We start from the raw sequence: 16,710 nt of genomic DNA, 5'->3' as shown, positions 1-16,710 counted from the left end.
ACGCAAAGCCCCCATGTGTCTGTTTACCCGACTGGAAAACCAGACCCAGGGAAGAACAATGCCCTTGGTGACAGAAATAACAAAGACACACAGGTCTGAAATCAGATCTATTCCTGGATTGAATTCACCTTGACTCTCTCTGGAGGAAGGTCCTGTGAGACACTTTCATTTGAAGGGAAAGGTGCGTGTGGTGTGGAGGCACAGAACTACAGCAAATCATACTCATCAGAGACAAAAAATAAATAAACCAGAAGACCTTTTTCATCGTTTTAATATACAGAACTAACGCTTTACCAGCGACTTGTGTTACAGTTCTAGCATTTCAAGGACAGCTCAAAATAGAACACACACTTAAAACCATATCCTTGCATTTTATAATTTGCCAAAAATAAAAATATAATTATTTCTTTAAAAGTTTTTACCCAGTGAACTGGAATTTGAACTCACATCCTCCTGGCAGCTATGGCAGAACCACGTTTCTAAGCCATTTAAAGCTGCAGTGTCAAATAATCCTGCTGTCTGATAATACATCATTGCCTAGAGTAGCCTTTCGCACGCTCAACATTACCAGGAAACCACCAATTAGTTTACATCTCTCAAAGGTAGTCCACGCTCGTGCGTGTAAGCAGAGTAAACCCGCTCCTATTTTACCTGCAGCAGGAGGAGGTTATACAAGCTCGTTCAGGATAGTGAGTGTGATTAGGGGCAGTCTCTCTGGGTGGTTTTCTAGGGTACTATTGAATAGGACAGCGGTGTAAGAGTTAGTTTTGAGGATCAAGCTATATATCCTCATTATAATAATACAACATCATAACAACTTTTATTAAAAATACCAAACCAAAAAAAAGAAGGCGGCTGTGTTAATTTATTAGATCAGAGGTTGATTTGCTCAAACTGCACCAGATTTATTTGAGAGCTTTTTACAGCAGTGGGTGAAAGCGCTCTGGTTTGCATCAGCACCTGTGTGTCTATCCCAGACTTGCCATGATGAATCAGCATTAGATGCTCCAGGTGGATTACCTGGTGCTGCAAACAACATCCAGCTGTGACTTCCCCTAGCTGGACGTCAAGTGGAGCTCTCCGCTTACCTGGCATGGAGCCTGGGCAGCGCTCGGTCCTGAACCACGGCATCTTTCTATTTTTAAAAGAACAAAACGAACCTGCAGAGTCCTGCAAATAAACAGAGCTGCTTGCACAGATGATGCGTGCATACAGGTTTCTATGGAAGAGTCCTGTTCAAGCAGACCAAGGTGTGTTACTCAAACCTTACATCAATTAAAACAGGTTTTTTGTAAGACACTTTCACTCCAGTGTGAGGCTGCATGAGTTAGAAATTGCATGTGGCTTGCATATCATCATCATTAATGGTGGCGACACCTCTCTAGGACTTGGTTCACTTGAGCTGGAAGAACCTGTGGTTATATTAGAAATCAGCATAATGCAGAGCACTGTAGTATTAGTTTGTATGCAGGGGGAGAGGAGGGACACTGTGAAGGTATTGGGGGGGGGGGGGGGAACAGACAGTGGCAGAGATTAATAGGTCAACGTCCTGTGTGCTGAATAAATACATGTTATCAATGAAATCCCAATGCAGCGCTGTGTTAAAAGCTCAACAGTCTTCTTTGCTATAGTGTGCGCTGGCTCTGTGGCCATTCAGAAGCTCCTTCAGTCCTCCTCACACCCACTCTGGTCCACTCCATCCAGGTCACATGATCACGAGCAGCACTGCACAATCTGACAAACCTCATCTCCATCACAGTCCCAGCCAAGAAGGCACAGTTCTCCAACCAGGCTCCAGGCTTCAGGCGAACTTCTTCTTGGTGGCAGTGAAGCGCTCCATGTACTGGGGGAGAGCAAACACATGACTGGTGAGCAGACAAACAGACAAGGCAGACAGACACAGAGACTTCAACACAGACAGGAGAATATGTCTGCTGCCCCTGCAGGTGACAGACACACACTGACACACAGACAGGAGAATATGTCAGCTGCACTGACCTTGTCGTAGCCCTCCAGGTCTCTCATCATTTTAATCTCAAAGAGGTTCCCCTCCAGGGCGAGCAGGGACACCTGGGACTGGGAGAGTAGGGACAGGGGCACGGAGGACAGCTCCAGACAGTTCTCCTCCAAGCGCAGGACCTTGAGCCGCGGCGAGCGGGACACCTCAGGGGACACCGTGGAGATCTGAGGGGGACAGAGGACAGACACAGGTTCATGAGAGACAGGGGCTCAGACCCCGTGCGATCCTGGTACAGAATAACGTGGCTCTGTCACTTTGGCTCTGGTGTCAGTAAAAGCTACATGATGGCTCCCCGGTTACCTGGTTCTGGTTCAGGTTGATCTCTATGGCCTGCAGCTCCCCCACAGAGGCCGGCACAGTCTGGATGTGGTTCCGGGACAGGTCCAGCAGGTCCAGGTGCCTCAGCGTGCCCAGCCCAGCCGGCACCTCCCTGAAGCGGTTTGCGGAGAGCCCCAGGGTGCGCAGTGCTGCCAGGCCCCCCACAGAGGCAGGCAGGCTCCGCAGCTGATTACCATTGAGGTGCAGCGTCTCCAGCTTCCGGAGCTTCCCTATCTCCTCAGGCAGGCTCGCTGCGGGGGGAGGAGGAGGAGGAGTCGAGGAAAGAAGGAAGGAGGTGGGGAAGAGGGAATGGAAAGAGGCAGCAATAGTGAGGGGGAATCAGAGAGAGAGAGAGACAGACAGCAAGAGAGAGAGAGAACGAGAGTGAGAGAGAGACAGAGAGTAGTAAAACAAACTGTCAGGTTTCCCAGACACACATCTATTGCATGTTCATCATCCTACATGTACACAATGTTATTTTATACATATATTTATATATAATTTGTTGTAAGTTTCATCTGAAGCCAATTTAATTGCCCAACAGTGAATTTAATTTAAGTAATGTGTTGCCACTGTGAGTAGCTCATTTTAACAGAGCCCTGCGGACTGCAATTGTGATCAATGACGTGTTGGAATGATTAAAAGGGAATGAGAATTGGAATTGAAAAACAGGAATTGACACCAACTCTGCCCACTAGGTGTCGCTGTGGCAGCGCGCGGCCCTTACTGAGTTTGTTGCAGTTGAGGGTGAGGCTCTTGAGGACGAGGAAGACTCCGATGAAGGGCGGCAGCACCTCAATCTTGTTGTCAGACAGGTTGACTGTGCGGAGGTTACCGGAGAGCCTCTGCAGGTCCTCAGGGAACTGAGAGAGAGAGAGAGAGAGAGAGAGAGAGAGAGAGAGAGAGAGAGAGAGAGAGAGAGAGAGTCAGGCAGGCGAGCTCAGAGAAGAGGAGAGGAGAGAGTAACACGAGAGGGACACCCTGACACACACCTCAAGCAGCCCTTTCCCAGTCAGCTGGAACACCCCTGTCTTCTGGGAAGTCTCCAAGTGTGCCTTGAGTGCGCTGTTTCCCATCCCGACACGCCAACGCCACGTCACCAACACGCGTGTCCTCCTGCCACCCCCCCTCTGGATCACAAACGATTACCAGTGAACAATCCCAGAACCCTACTGGGAAGCGCTGGGGTAGCTGAATGAAAACACACACACACACACACACACTTAGAAGCTATTACTCCCTGTAAAGTTAATTTAGAAAAGCACACTTAGCATACATTTAAATGTTAATACTTGTTTTGTGCAAAATTATTTTAAACCTTAAATTGAATCTAATTACTGCCTCATCAATAGAAGCAACTGATTTCTCACAGCACACAGGAGACAGGAGAGCCAACCAACATGGTCAGGGTTCAGCTCTCTGAAAGCTTCCTTCCCCTCTTCATCTACCCATCAAGAGCCAAATGAATTTCTCTTTGAAAAAAATCACAACACAGGATGTGTATTTACAGAATTTGATATGTTATGTTTAGACTTAACTTTTTCAGTTCACAAAATTAGAGTTATCATAACAATATATTTAAAGAGAAAATTAAAATAACCGCTAGATGCCAGTTAAAAATGCTGCAAAAAACGACAAAGCAGCCTGTCCTCAATGAGGACACAACGGCACTTCATTGGTTCATTTGTAAACTCTTGCATGTCGAAACACACATTAGAAAGAAGGACTTACTCCAGCACCACGGGCAAGCTCTTCTGTATACTGTGAAATAAACAGCTCAGGCACACATATCAGAAGTTAAGAATGCTGAAAAAAACATTGTCCTAATAATATGAGTTCACAACATCCGAAGTAGAGTCGAGCAGGACCAGACTCCGACTTCAGGACCCAACTACGCCCTTATCGGTTTGTTTTCACATAAGGACAAGATAAACATCAAACATCACTCAAATAACATCAAAACAAACACGACACCGGTTCTAATATATTCTGGTAACACACACGGAGCACTTCAGTTAAATACGATTATAAAAACAACGTCAATCCGCGTTCGTTTTCTCTATACTCTAGTGTTATTTATTACCAGACCAACCACACGTTCACACTCACCTAACGCGACTTCTCACGAACGATCAGAAATATTTTATAGTTTCACACAAACAAGTTATTATTATTATTACTACTACTATTATTATTAGTTTATTTGGCAGACGCCTTTATCCAACAGCAATATTTCAAAGCAGTATAGTTTACAGTAAGTGCAATGCAACGAGGTAAGAATAATGCAACAAGTCAGGGTTACATTTCAACTGTAGGCCTACAACACAACACAACACAACACAACACAACACAACACAACACAACACAACACATGTTGTTTTTATAGTCTTACAGCAGGTGGAATTAAACATCCAACAGTTAACGCAACAAATTAACTGTTTTGGAGATGGACTATTTTTACAGACAAAAAAAAAACATGTACTTACTGAGTTAACCGAAGAAATATACAAAGATTACGTTTGCATCATTATATATAACATAATATATATCGTTGTTTTTTTTTTTTTCTCTGATTAATATAATTGCGGCAAACCCGTGGATGATGAAATAATCCGTTGAAGGGATTAAATCCTGCTGTCAATTTAATCTCCTGTAAAACGCACACCAGGCAGCCTGCAGCTGTTGTTACTAATGGCAACTAAACAGGAAATCGTTTAACTTTAGGGGTCAGTTACAACGGACCGCGTGCTTCGACCGTTTCCTTGGTACTGAATTGGGATATGGTTCAATCCCAATGAAACCATTAAAATGGGTCTAAATGAAACCGTATTCCAACATACCGAACACGAAAACCAATTCACTGTATCCGAATGCATTCATGCGCACCACGTCACCGGCGCGCTGCGCTGACGTCATTACCCGGCATGAGCCGGAAGAGTGAATCCGATCTATCTCAGGAGGAGGTGAGTGACGGATACAAGAAAATAAAGTATTTATTTACAAAAATGTCGTATTCAGGTATTAGTGAAATGACAGTTACTTACTGGACGTTAAAGAAGACAGCCGTAGACAGGCAAATGCGTGTGTTTATTTCTGTATAAGTTATACACGGTGTATATTTTGTGTTAAAAAAGTACATGATTATTTCTGTGTTTATATTAAGTATTTTTTTCTCTCTCTGTCAGTGTTATCTATTATTATCGGCCCCGATCTTGCAGGAAATGTATTCTTTTCTAACAGAACAAGTAAAATAAACGTACAGTGTTTGTTTTTACTTACATTGTTAATACCAGAACGGAAACAATAACATGCTTACACAACAACATAACACTAGACCGCTTTATAGATCTTTTTAAAAGTGTGTGTGGTAGTGGTTTTTGGTAAGCTGATTATTTGACTGTAATAACCAGATTTATTTACCGTACGTCTGAAAAACGATCATCATTGAATTTTTGACAAAATGTATTCAGAGCATGGAAGTGGACTGCAACCACTGTGTGTTTGAAGACAGCTCGGAGCTGAGGGACTTGGACGCTGCAGACGTGAAGGACATGAGGCTGGAAGCACAGGCTGTGGTGAACGATGTCCTTTTTGCTGTCAGAGAAATGTACGTCGCCCACAGCCTGCAGAATGCGGTGGACGTGGCGCACATCAACGTTGAGACGAGGGAAGGTAACCGCTACTGTTTGGAGCTCACAGAGGCTGGACTCAGGGTAAGAGCTCAGACAAGTTCATGTGTTATTGTAATTCCCTTTCCAGTTTCTTTTTAAAATCAATTCACATTTCGAATTCCAATTATTTTGAAGGAATCGGAATTTATATTTTAGAAGCATAATAATTGTTATTTTAGTTCAACTGCTTTTATTTGAAGCCTTTTTAATTGACTAACAGTGACTTCAATTGAAGTAATTGGTTGCCACTGTGAGAAGTTCATTTTAACAGAATACTGCTGATTGCAATTGTGATCAGTGATGCGTTTGGAATTGATTAGAGGGGGATGGGAATTGGAAATGTGAATTGACTCCAACCCTGATTGTAATCTTACCTTTCCGGTAGGAACGTGCTGGAGTGTGTTAAAATAAATTGGTTGTTTAATACTGATTTTACAAAGCCCTTTGCCCCTCACTCCCAAAGAAAGAAACCAATATATAGAAATGAAGCTATACATGATGTTTCTCAAGTACAGGGCTATATTGTGCTATTGCTGTACAGCAGATTCTCTCATGCAACAAGATACAAGAAACTTGAAATCACTGTGTATTTTGTATTTAAAAAATACTTAACCCCCCCCATGCATGAAATATTGAAAACACCTGAAAAAATAGTTTTGGACACAATAAATATATATGTTCATTGAAGATGTTTCACATTTTGTACCATTGCTTTATATGTGGGGGTGGGGAATGGCATGCTCATATGAGGTCGCCATGCATGAAAGGGTTTTGTACTGCGAGGGGCTGTGGCTATTTAGTTACAGAGCGAAATACCACGGGAGGTGGTTGTTGTTTTTCTGATGGCTGTTTCCTGTGCAGCGAGACATTGAGTAACATGCCTGTAACGTGTGTGTGTGCAGGTGGTGGGGTATGCCTTCGACCAGGTGGATGAGAGCATGATGACCCAGTACCACGAGACGGTTTACTCCCTTCTGGATTCTCTCAGCCCAGCCTACAGAGAAGCGTTTGGAAATGCTCTGCTGCAGAGATTGGAGAAGCTGAAGCAAAACGGACGATAGGAACTTTGTCACTGCCAGAGTCTGCAATTCGATTAAGAAAGGGTTGTTGCTAGCTTTACTGGAGGGGGCTTTAAAACATTCATAGTTAACTGCTTAACTGCTACATTTCTGATAACCTCCATTCTTAAAGCCTGCAAAGATTAACTTGTTTTTGTCTTCATCATTTGGTGTGAGGCTCTGTATATTATTCACGGCACTGACACCCAGGGTAACCAAAATGTAAAGTCAGTTTTCTTACCTTGCCCGACCGTTACCTGCTTAAATCAACAAAGATGTATGGAGGCAAAACAAGTGGGTTCTATTGAATGGTTTTTAGTTTCAGTAGTTTGCAGACCAGCATTTTATTTAGATTTGAATTCCGAAATGATAATCCTAGACACCTGCCTTTTCAGTAGTAGCTACAGGAAACGGTGAAGTATGATTGTAACATGCAGAATGCACTAGATTCCTCAAATAACCTTTTCATGATAAAATGGCCGTACATGCATTTGCTAAGCTGAATGCTAAGCAGCTGTCTCCTTTTAACTTTTGTTAGACCATGAAATTTGATACTGAGACGCAGCGTGCTGTTGATCAGGACAGTGCTGTTGTGCATCAGTCAGAGAAGAGAGAGAACACCATGTGGCTCCAGATCCATTAGCAGCGACCAATTTAATGTTACACTTGCCTTAAATATTGACTGCGGTATTACCTTTGGGTATACGTATTTGGTCACTAAATGGAAGTCCATTTTAAATTGTTTCTGTAAAATGCACTGCGAGAGTTGGAACATCTCAACTTTAATGGAAAAGGACTGTTGTTAATAAACGTTAAGAGTATAACATCGAAGTGCATGCTGCAAGAACAATGCCTTTAAAGGCGACCCCCTGCCATCTTCCACTTGTCTTTGCATCAGAATGTTTTAGCATCATTTTTTTTATTTTTCCTAATACTGAAAAAGCATTTGAGTGATCGTTTGTGGGTTTGTTTGGCCAGGACATTTAGCTGGCCAATAATCACTCAGGTGGGTAGTCAAAAAAAAACCCAAAGGAATACACTGCTACTCATTAATGAGTTCTTTGGTGGATATTTCAATGTATTTACAGGGGATTTCTACAGGCTTGTCACAGACATTCAGAGCAAACGTTCTTAGCTGGAATATATGTGAACATCTGGAAAAGCTTTGTGTCCCTGCAGATCTGAGAAATGCGCTTTGTTTGCACAACATATAGTCACCAAACTACTTAAGAAGTAAAAGTTTATTATTATACATTGAAACAAAATAAATACTTGTTACATTTTGAACATTCTCTCAATATTTGAAGGAGTTTGTAGGCTCCTTATTGTGGTAAGAGTTCTATAGCTATGAAAACTCCCACTCCCTTTCTGGGTTCTGTATAGGGAAATGAAGCCACTCCTGAATCCGTGTCTTTGTAATGCTGTGTTATATAATGTGTTGCATTAGCTCCCTGTGTGGATTACAGACTGCAAGCCTCGTACGTTTTCTGTACAGGTTTCACGTTGCTGCAGCTGCAGTGGTTTGTTTCTGTATGCTTGTCACCGTTAACTGTCTGTTTCGTTTAATTCCCATTTCAAAAATAAGTGTTTGGTAAAATGCTAACATTGTATTCTATTTTAAACCAAAAAGTTGTGCTAAAGAAAATAAACAAGTTAAAGTAAACTGCTGAGCTGTCAATACGTACCTTTGTCAAACATTTTTGCACTAGACACGCTTCTTCACTTTGATGATCGAGTCTTCATTTATACACTAAGACAGAACTGTGTTTCACACAATGCAGTCAGCTTACCTTTTTAGCAGTCTGCACACCAGGGCACACACAGAATTGATGCTCTATCCACTGAAATGTGTTATTGCTGTACAAGTGTAAACGAAACCTGAAGTATAATGGGGATTTACATACAACAAACACGCTTTGAGAAGTAAAATCTTTATTATTAAATGGGTATTTGCAAACAGTTTATATAAAAACACTGGATTTAAAAGACAAAAAGAACAATTTTAGCAGTTCTGACAGACATGTCCTTAAGTTCCATAACCTTGTGCAAAACTGATTCATGTTTAATAGAAAAATCTCTGAGAGCAGCAAACTAGTTTGATTTCGTTTGGACCTAGAAAAAATACATTTGTGTCTCGCTTCTATGGGATATTTCACTGTTCTGGCTACATGGTAGTCAGTAGAAGAGATGTCATTATGTAGCATTTTACAGGACAATTATCTAATGGTATAATTGACAGCTGTTCAGATTTATGAAACAGTACGGTGTAATTTCCCAGACAAAAATATATATTTTGGGGAAAAAACTATTAACGCAACATTTTTAATCAAAAGTATGTTAATGATTTAACAATCGGTTAATGATTCACTGTTTGCTGAGGCTGCAGCAGACCTTTATTTGTTCTCTAAATAAATTTGTTACATTGTGACATCATCTTTCAGCAAATGTATTAGAACCAGAGAGACCCGTCCCCCCTTCACCCTTAACTTGTGATCTGGACTGGAAACTTGAAGCAGAAGTAGTCTTTGTTATTGTCATCTCTCAGTTCCCACTCCACCACCAGCTTAAGCTGTAAAGACAACGAAGGACACAATATCAACACTATTCCTACATGCACTGCATTCAAATCCTAGCTTGTGAACCAAGCATTTACTGGCTTGGACATGTAACACATTCCCAAACAAATACAAAACAGGGTTCAAACAGAAAGCACATGTGAGTAATGATGCAAGCCACAAAAACGAATCCACTTTTTGAAAATGCCTTATCCACCGCTTATGATATTTGGTAACAGTAACATGTTCCCTAAAAGTTTGTGCACCGAAGCAAACTCATTAGTTGAAGTAGAAGCTGCATTGTTCCACACTTACAGAAGGGTACTCTGTCTTCACAGGCAGCTGGTTGACATAGCTGTAGGTTTTCTGCTGCTGGATTGGGCACTGGATTCCAGATTTGCAGCCATCTTCATTTGGAATTGGGAAGGGAATAGGAACGCCAGCGATAACTCCATGCACAATGGCTTTGCTTGTCTGACTTGCTGCATCTGAAAATTACATAAATACATAAAGTCTACTGCATCTATTTACCTGGGAAAGACATATTCATTGGCTGAACTACATAGTGACGAAGTAGTGATTTGGTTTCTTGACAAGCTGTTTCCAGTACAAGCAATTGCTTTAGTGACTTCATTGAGAAAGATGCCTGCTCAGGTCTTTAAACTTACCACTGCTGAAGGTCACGTTGACTGTGTAAGACTCTCCTTTGCGCAGTTCACAAGGCTGCTTCGGGCAAGGAGTCACATCAACAGAACTGATTTTACCAACAACGGAACCTGGAATAGAGGTATTGAGGTTTGAAACGTGAACCGAGTTATACAGTGCACTTTACAGCATGGGCATGTGAAATCTGTAAGCCTACGCTAGAATCTCACTTGATCTGAATGGAAGCCTTGTTGTTAACAAAAGACAAGCAACCAGTTTGGTCTAAAACGTGTGTTCAGCGCAGGCCAGTGGAACGAGATTCGTTGTTATCTCACTGGAACAAAGGTAGCAGTGTTACAGTGTAACAAAACAAACAGACAAAAAAGAAGGTTTAGTAGAAGAGTCTTCATTTGAAAACTCAAGTCTAAAACAAATCAATTTAATAACTAAAAAACAACACAACTGGCGCAAGGTAGTGCATTTGCCATGGTCACAAAGTTGCTGTTTTGTAACGTGTTCACTTACAAACTCAATTGAGAGGGGTCTGACCATGCTTTTGGTTTCCCTTGGTTATTTGCTGCATTCTGCAGGTATTCCGAATTCTTTGTTTTTGTTCACTTGTTAAATGGACGTGCACGATGTGTTTGTATTGAATAGCTTGTGGTTCGGATCTTTACAGGAAGTGCAGTTCCGAGTCACGCACAGACATGTTGTACAGCTCATACATCTTGTGACTTATACAGGATGTAAAAACCAACGGCTGCGTTCCCTTCTGTACTGCAGTTTTCGGTGTATTTTTAGCTAACTATTACAATTGTAAGAACATTAAGCGTCAAGTCCATTTTGTTCTGCAAAATCTGCGGTTTGCTCACTCGCTAAGTGACACTAAACATCAGTTATCTACACAGTACGAGATTCATCTTTGAAGTGAGGTGCAAACATTTCTTGAATGGTTTTGGGATGCGGAGTTGTTTTTACATACATCTCAACGAACACCACTAACCCGGCGGATTCTTCAATGATGATACATGCACAGCTACAGTGCAACTATTACGATCTGCCTAACTTGTACGATTCTCTAGAGCGCGGATTAGAATAATATCTCAACATAACAATGTGGGCGCAAAACTCACATACATCTGAACCAGGAAAAAAGAGGAAAGGCTACCGAAAATCAGCTAACTGCATATCAAGAGTAACAAACACCACAGTCCCAAATAAACAGGGCGTAAACATTGATATACCCATACAAAAAAAAAACTTACCACAGTCCAAATACTTAATCGGTTCTGCCACGGAGACCGCGACTAAAGAAGCGAGGACGAGAGCCAGAGAGTGGTAAGCCATTTCTACTCGCTGTAGCCTGCAATAGAAGATATCAGTGTTGTCGTAAACAGAGAAGTGAAATCAAACACAGACTAACCAAATACTCATGTGACTGACCGAGTCCCTCGCTCGCTCACCAAACTCCACCCCTGTTTTTTGCCCAGATTAAAATAAATAATAAGAATCCGCCTTACATTTTATCATTAGCAACCTGATAGATAATATAATGAAAAAACTACCAGACTGATTAATTAACTAAACCTTAAAAAATAGCAAAACATACCTTCTCCCTTGCAATTGCGACACTTTGAAACCAGCTCTCAACAACTTTTCATAACTTCCTGATCAAACCGGGATCATGCGGTTTGACGTCATTCGCGAGCGCACATTGAGTAAAAACACCAGACATGTCATATACAGTATAAACTTGTACATGTATGTACAACATACATGATAGGACGGGTTCAGTTGACAGACGATTCTGTTAACCAATCGGATTCCGCCCTCCTTCCTGCCTCAATTGACTATTGGCTGGACCCTCCTCCCTCTGTTACGGACCTGGTCGAGCCGAGCCCGCTGATTCGCTGTAATGGCACCCTCGCTAGTAATCGATCTGGAGTGACCCGGCGGGGGAAGGGTGTTCTGATATGAACGATGTCAGTAATGTCGGGTATCGGGATGAAGGCTGCAGTCTCCTGCTTTGCCAGGTAAAATCAGGAATCATTTTCTGTGGTTTGTTGCTTTTTTAAACGACTGTTTGCCAATCGTTTGCGCGTTGTGTGCCATTTCCATTTTCTGTTGTGCAGCTCAGCAACCTTGGGGATCCGTGCTCGAGCAAACACGTTATGCGTTTTTGTGTGTGTAATTGTATACACCTGTTTGCGTACCGTACTGCAGTCTGCATTTCCCAGCTCGCTGGGTGTCTCGCTTGTATAAGCGTACCATCAGCGCAGACATTTTCACTGATTATTATTGTGATCGAGCAAATGCCCGTGCAAAGAAGTTTAACCAAGGTAAAGCGTTGAGCAGCACAGCCAATCGGGTGTGACAATACTGCGACAAGGACAATGTCAGGTGACCTTGATTTGCACTGCATATATTAATTAGATTCAATCCTATTCATCAGGGATGGCAATAAGACTCCCATTGCGTAGCAGTTTGATCCATTCCTGGTTTTACTAGGAGTGTAATAAGACTCACCTGAGCTTGTTACCTACACACTGTGGCTAATCAAGCTGACAGTATAAGCTGGAATATGTGACACTGCTACTCTTATTGGCACCCCTGTTCATTACAATTAGGACATGCCCTTCTGTATATTTGTAAGTAATGCGGTTTTTCTTCCTGTTTAGGCTCTCTCCTCTGCGATTCTGCTCTCAGCAGCAGCAGTGGCTGTTAAGCAGGACTCTGTGTTCCTATAAGCACGGCTTATTGACAACACGTCCCGGGATAGTCCGAAGGAGCAGCACCTCCACCCTGCAACAAGAGTGGAGCCAAGACAAAATACTCCTCAGCAAGGCATGCGTGAAGGTAAACGGCAGGAGCTGCTGTTTAAAAACACACGCGGAGCACTGGGATCCAGTCCTGGTTTCACTATGACTTCATTAAGACACACCTGAGCTTGTTACCTGTACACTGCGGCTGTTCAGTTGTTGTAGTAAAACCTGGAAGTGCGTGACGCTGCTGTGCAATAGGAGGCTTATTTCCATCCCTGTTTAATACTGTTCTGTTTGCTGCATTGACTTTGCAAGGGCTTGTCTGCCATGTCATGTAGTTTGAATAGGTTGAGAGTCTGTGCGTCGTGTGTGGCGCTGCAGTAAAGACCAACTGATTGGAGAGTGTTCCAGGGATGGAAGTGCGTGACACTGCTGTGCAATAGGAGGCTTGTTTCCATCCCTGCTGAAAACAGGCTCTTTGTAAATGCACCTTTTTGCTGGTCCTGGAGTAGTTCAGCTGATCGTACAGCATGTCTATTGGAAACTGTACAGCATAGCTGGTGTACTGTTTAGACATGGTCAAGATAGCAGACATCAACACAGAGTGCCAGAATGTAGGAAACGGGCACAAAGGAATTAGAAGTGTACAATTTCTAAATCGTGTAAATGATGATTCTTCTTTGGAAATTGGAATTATAAATAGAAAGACCTCCCTTTTTTTCTCTCCTTCTTCGTTTAGCATTGAAATGTGACCCCCACAATGTGCTTGTTTTGCAGAGACTGCATGAAATCTGTGACGCAGGAGAATTCCTCCGAGTGCAGGTGGAAGGAGGAGGCTGCTCGGGGTTTCAGTATAAGTATTCCGTGGACACCATTAAAAACGAAGATGACAGGTAATCACACAATCATGCGGCACTGCTGCCTTTCTGCACATCCTTTGCACCACTTCTTTTGCTGAAAGACGACAAAACAATTTAATGACCAACACATCTCATTATGTCTCATTAAAAGTACTGATAATTGTAAGTGACATCCCCATTAGAACCTGTTAGCAGCAGGTGTGCTTGTGTATCTTCACTGAGAGTGTACGTCTCACACTGAGGGTGTCAGTGACAAACGTTCAGACCGCATCGGGTTCTATAGAAACAGGCTGGGTACGCTAACATCAGCTTTTCATTTCAATCTTATGACTTGGAATGCGTTTCTCCGTGTTCGGTGGCTATCTCTAATCAAGTTGAGAGTGTACTTCCTCTTGCATGAGAAATACACTCTCGACGAATCAGAGGAAGCCCCTGAGCGCATCCACACACACGAGACACGTTTTCACCTGGCTGTGTGTCCCGCAGGGTGTTTGAGCAGGACGGGGTGGCAGTCGTCGTTGACCGGGACAGTCTGGAGTTCATTAAAGGGGGGACTCTGGATTTCAGCCAGGAGTTGATCCGCTCTGCCTTCCAGATCGTCGGGAACCCGCAGGCTGAGCAGGGCTGTTCCTGCGGGTCCTCCTTCTCTGTCAAACTCTAAGTGTCAGCCCCTGCATGCTGGAGCCCTTCAAGCGAGCCTGCTCCTTCTAGACACTGTTGCCATCCAGATAGACTCGGGCTCATAACTTGCTGGCTGTAGTTAAGTGATGGCAAGGCTGCATCAGAGGCTGTTATCTGTACTGCTTCCAAGGGCTGGCGTCGTCAGTCTTTGCCACTTTAATTTCCGGAGGTTACCTGGCTGTGCCAAACGCTGACACATGGAAAATAAATAGGACTGTCGGCCACAGGTTCAAGGAAACTCTTTCAATTCTTTGGGATTGAACTTCATTAAATATTTGAATTCACATCAGAGTATACTGAAGTCCATTTTATGCCTATATTGTTTGCAAAAATCTATTCATAAATGCAAACTTGCAGTGGCAACAAAATAGCCAAGGGAAACCAGCTGGGTTTCAGCAGTAAAAATTGGACATGAGTGGCCCCCTGATAGAATGCAAATAATTATAAATTGTGAAGTAGCCCATTGTGAATGGTGAATCGAGCTGCCATTTGATTATCTCAGAGTTTGCATGGCTGGTTTGGGTTTCACAGCCCCTGATTGGCTCTAGTCTTGGATTACCTTACCTAAGATAACGTTAGCTAGTCGAAGGTTTTTTGCTGATCAGGGATTGTGAACCCAGCTTGTTTTAATATCAGCCCGATAGCTGAGGTCGGGAGTGTGTGTCAGTGAAAGGTGTTTTATGTCACTCTACATACTGTGCTCTTTAACACGACTGTCTCTTGCAGTGCCAGCTTTAATATAACAAACTGTAGACACATTAAAGCTATTTGCTCAATTAAATGCACTTTAAACATTTTGATACTTAATAATGTTTAAGTTGTTTTCTGTCTGCGGCTGCATTTTAAGTCTTGCATTAGAATTCCAAACTACGAAAATCAAAATCTCCTTTCAATAAGATGCACAGGTCAGCTTTAAATTCCTAAAGTGAACTGCTACTGTCTGTTCATTTTGACTAAATGTGTAATAAATTATACATTTGTTCTATAAAATGTAAAAAAGTATTTTTTGAGAAATAAAGGAGTGTATTGAATGGTTTTGATTGTTTGAGTATTATTATTAAAAAATATCAATTGTCAATAGGATGTGGTGATGAGTGTGCCAGGCTTTTACAGTGTGCAGGGGGGATAATGGCCAATTCCTCAATTATTACTGCCTCTTGATCATTCAGAAAAGTTGAAAAACTGCAACTAAGTCTTAATGATGGCCCATACTGTGGTTCATTTATGCAGTGTTGCACAATTGCTGTGCACTGCAAGCCATACAGTCAGGAGAGTGCTGCTGCGCACTGCAAGCCGTACAGTCAGGAGAGCGCTGCTGCGCACTGCAAGCCGTACAGTCAGGAGAGTGCTGCTGTGCACTACAAGCCGTACAGTCAGGAGAGTGCTGCTGTGCACTGCAAGCCGTACAGTCAGGAGAGCGCTGCTGCGCACTGCAAGCCGTACAGTCAGGAGAGTGCTGCTGTGCACTGCAAGCCGTACAGTCAGGAGAGTGCTGCTGTGCACTGCAAGCCATACAGTCAGGAGAGTGCTGCTGTGCACTGCAAGCCGTACAGTCAGGAGAGCGCTGCTGTGCACTACAAGCCGTACAGTCAGGAGAGCGCTGCTGTGCACTGCAAGCCGTACAGTCAGGAGAGTGCTGCTGTGCACTGCAAGCTGTACAGTCAGGAGAGTGCTGCTGTGCACTGCAAGCCGTACAGTCAGGAGAGTGCTGCTTCGCTAGCGTTACAGCAGGGGTTCCATTTTTTTTTGTCCTGTAAGCTAATCCCAATTCAGTTCATGAACTTTGAATGCAAAACCTTTTATTAAAGATATTGAAGACTCACTCCCATTAAAGGTGATTTTGTTTACCTTTAAATTTCAATATCTATCAAAACACAATTTCTGGCATTTTATTAGTATTATTATTTTTTTAGCAGATATTTTTATCCAAGGCGACTTACAGAGGCTAGGGTGCGTGAACTACGCATCAGCTGCAGAGTCACTTACAACTACGTCTCACCTGAAAGACAGAGCACAAGGAGGTTAAGTGACTTGCTCAGGGTCACACAATGAGTCAGTGGCTGAGGTAGGATTTGAACCGGGGACCTCCTGGTTACAAGCCCTTTTCTTTAACCACTGGACCACACAGCCTCCTATTTCT

The 16,710-nt window shown here is 42.8% G+C and overlaps 4 protein-coding genes across 7 annotated transcripts; 2 read left to right on the top strand and 2 right to left on the bottom strand.

Moving 5' to 3' along the window:
* Window positions 1-206: 206 nt before the first annotated feature.
* Window positions 207-5,259, bottom strand: LOC117424584 (leucine-rich repeat-containing protein 57-like). 4 transcript variants are annotated; one of them, XM_058991998.1, is made up of 6 exons: window positions 5,179-5,259; window positions 3,331-3,529; window positions 3,066-3,201; window positions 2,321-2,589; window positions 1,999-2,184; window positions 207-1,843 (listed from the first exon to the last, which is right to left on the bottom strand). In XM_058991998.1, the coding sequence occupies exons 2-6, from the start codon at window positions 3,412-3,414 to the stop codon at window positions 1,802-1,804; spliced, it is 717 nt and encodes a 238-aa protein (XP_058847981.1). In that variant the 5' UTR covers window positions 3,415-3,529; window positions 5,179-5,259; the 3' UTR covers window positions 207-1,801. The 4 variants fall into 4 exon arrangements, with proteins under 4 accessions (XP_058847981.1, XP_058847980.1, XP_058847983.1 ...); XM_058991997.1 differs by lacking the exon at window positions 5,179-5,259 and adding an exon at window positions 4,825-5,076; XM_058992000.1 differs by lacking the exon at window positions 5,179-5,259 and adding an exon at window positions 4,825-5,076 and having other exon boundaries at window positions 3,331-3,468.
* Window positions 5,168-8,730, top strand: LOC117424594 (GSK3-beta interaction protein-like). Its single transcript, XM_058992002.1, has 3 exons — window positions 5,168-5,301; window positions 5,809-6,051; window positions 6,912-8,730. Exons 1-3 carry the CDS (start codon window positions 5,209-5,211, stop codon window positions 7,068-7,070), a joined length of 495 nt encoding a protein of 164 aa, XP_058847985.1. The 5' UTR covers window positions 5,168-5,208; the 3' UTR covers window positions 7,071-8,730.
* A 252-nt stretch (window positions 8,731-8,982) lies between these two features.
* On the bottom strand, window positions 8,983-12,008 carry LOC117974023 (NPC intracellular cholesterol transporter 2-like). Its single transcript, XM_058992003.1, has 5 exons — window positions 11,877-12,008; window positions 11,533-11,630; window positions 10,291-10,398; window positions 9,938-10,110; window positions 8,983-9,636 (listed from the first exon to the last, which is right to left on the bottom strand). The coding sequence occupies exons 2-5, from the start codon at window positions 11,612-11,614 to the stop codon at window positions 9,550-9,552; spliced, it is 450 nt and encodes a 149-aa protein (XP_058847986.1). The 5' UTR covers window positions 11,615-11,630; window positions 11,877-12,008; the 3' UTR covers window positions 8,983-9,549.
* A 133-nt stretch (window positions 12,009-12,141) lies between these two features.
* LOC117417605 (iron-sulfur cluster assembly 2 homolog, mitochondrial-like) lies at window positions 12,142-15,605 on the top strand. The gene is made up of 4 exons (XM_034029742.3): window positions 12,142-12,300; window positions 12,946-13,123; window positions 13,807-13,922; window positions 14,376-15,605. Exons 1-4 carry the CDS (start codon window positions 12,248-12,250, stop codon window positions 14,548-14,550), a joined length of 522 nt encoding a protein of 173 aa, XP_033885633.3. The 5' UTR covers window positions 12,142-12,247; the 3' UTR covers window positions 14,551-15,605.
* The last annotated feature ends 1,105 nt before the right edge of the window (window positions 15,606-16,710 follow it).

Source organism: Acipenser ruthenus, chromosome 18 (assembly GCF_902713425.1).
Source record: "Acipenser ruthenus chromosome 18, fAciRut3.2 maternal haplotype, whole genome shotgun sequence".
NCBI classification, from domain to species: Eukaryota; Metazoa; Chordata; class Actinopteri; order Acipenseriformes; family Acipenseridae; genus Acipenser; species Acipenser ruthenus.
Note: the sequence above shows the minus strand (reverse complement) of the source record. Positions and strands in the feature narration are given on the sequence as shown.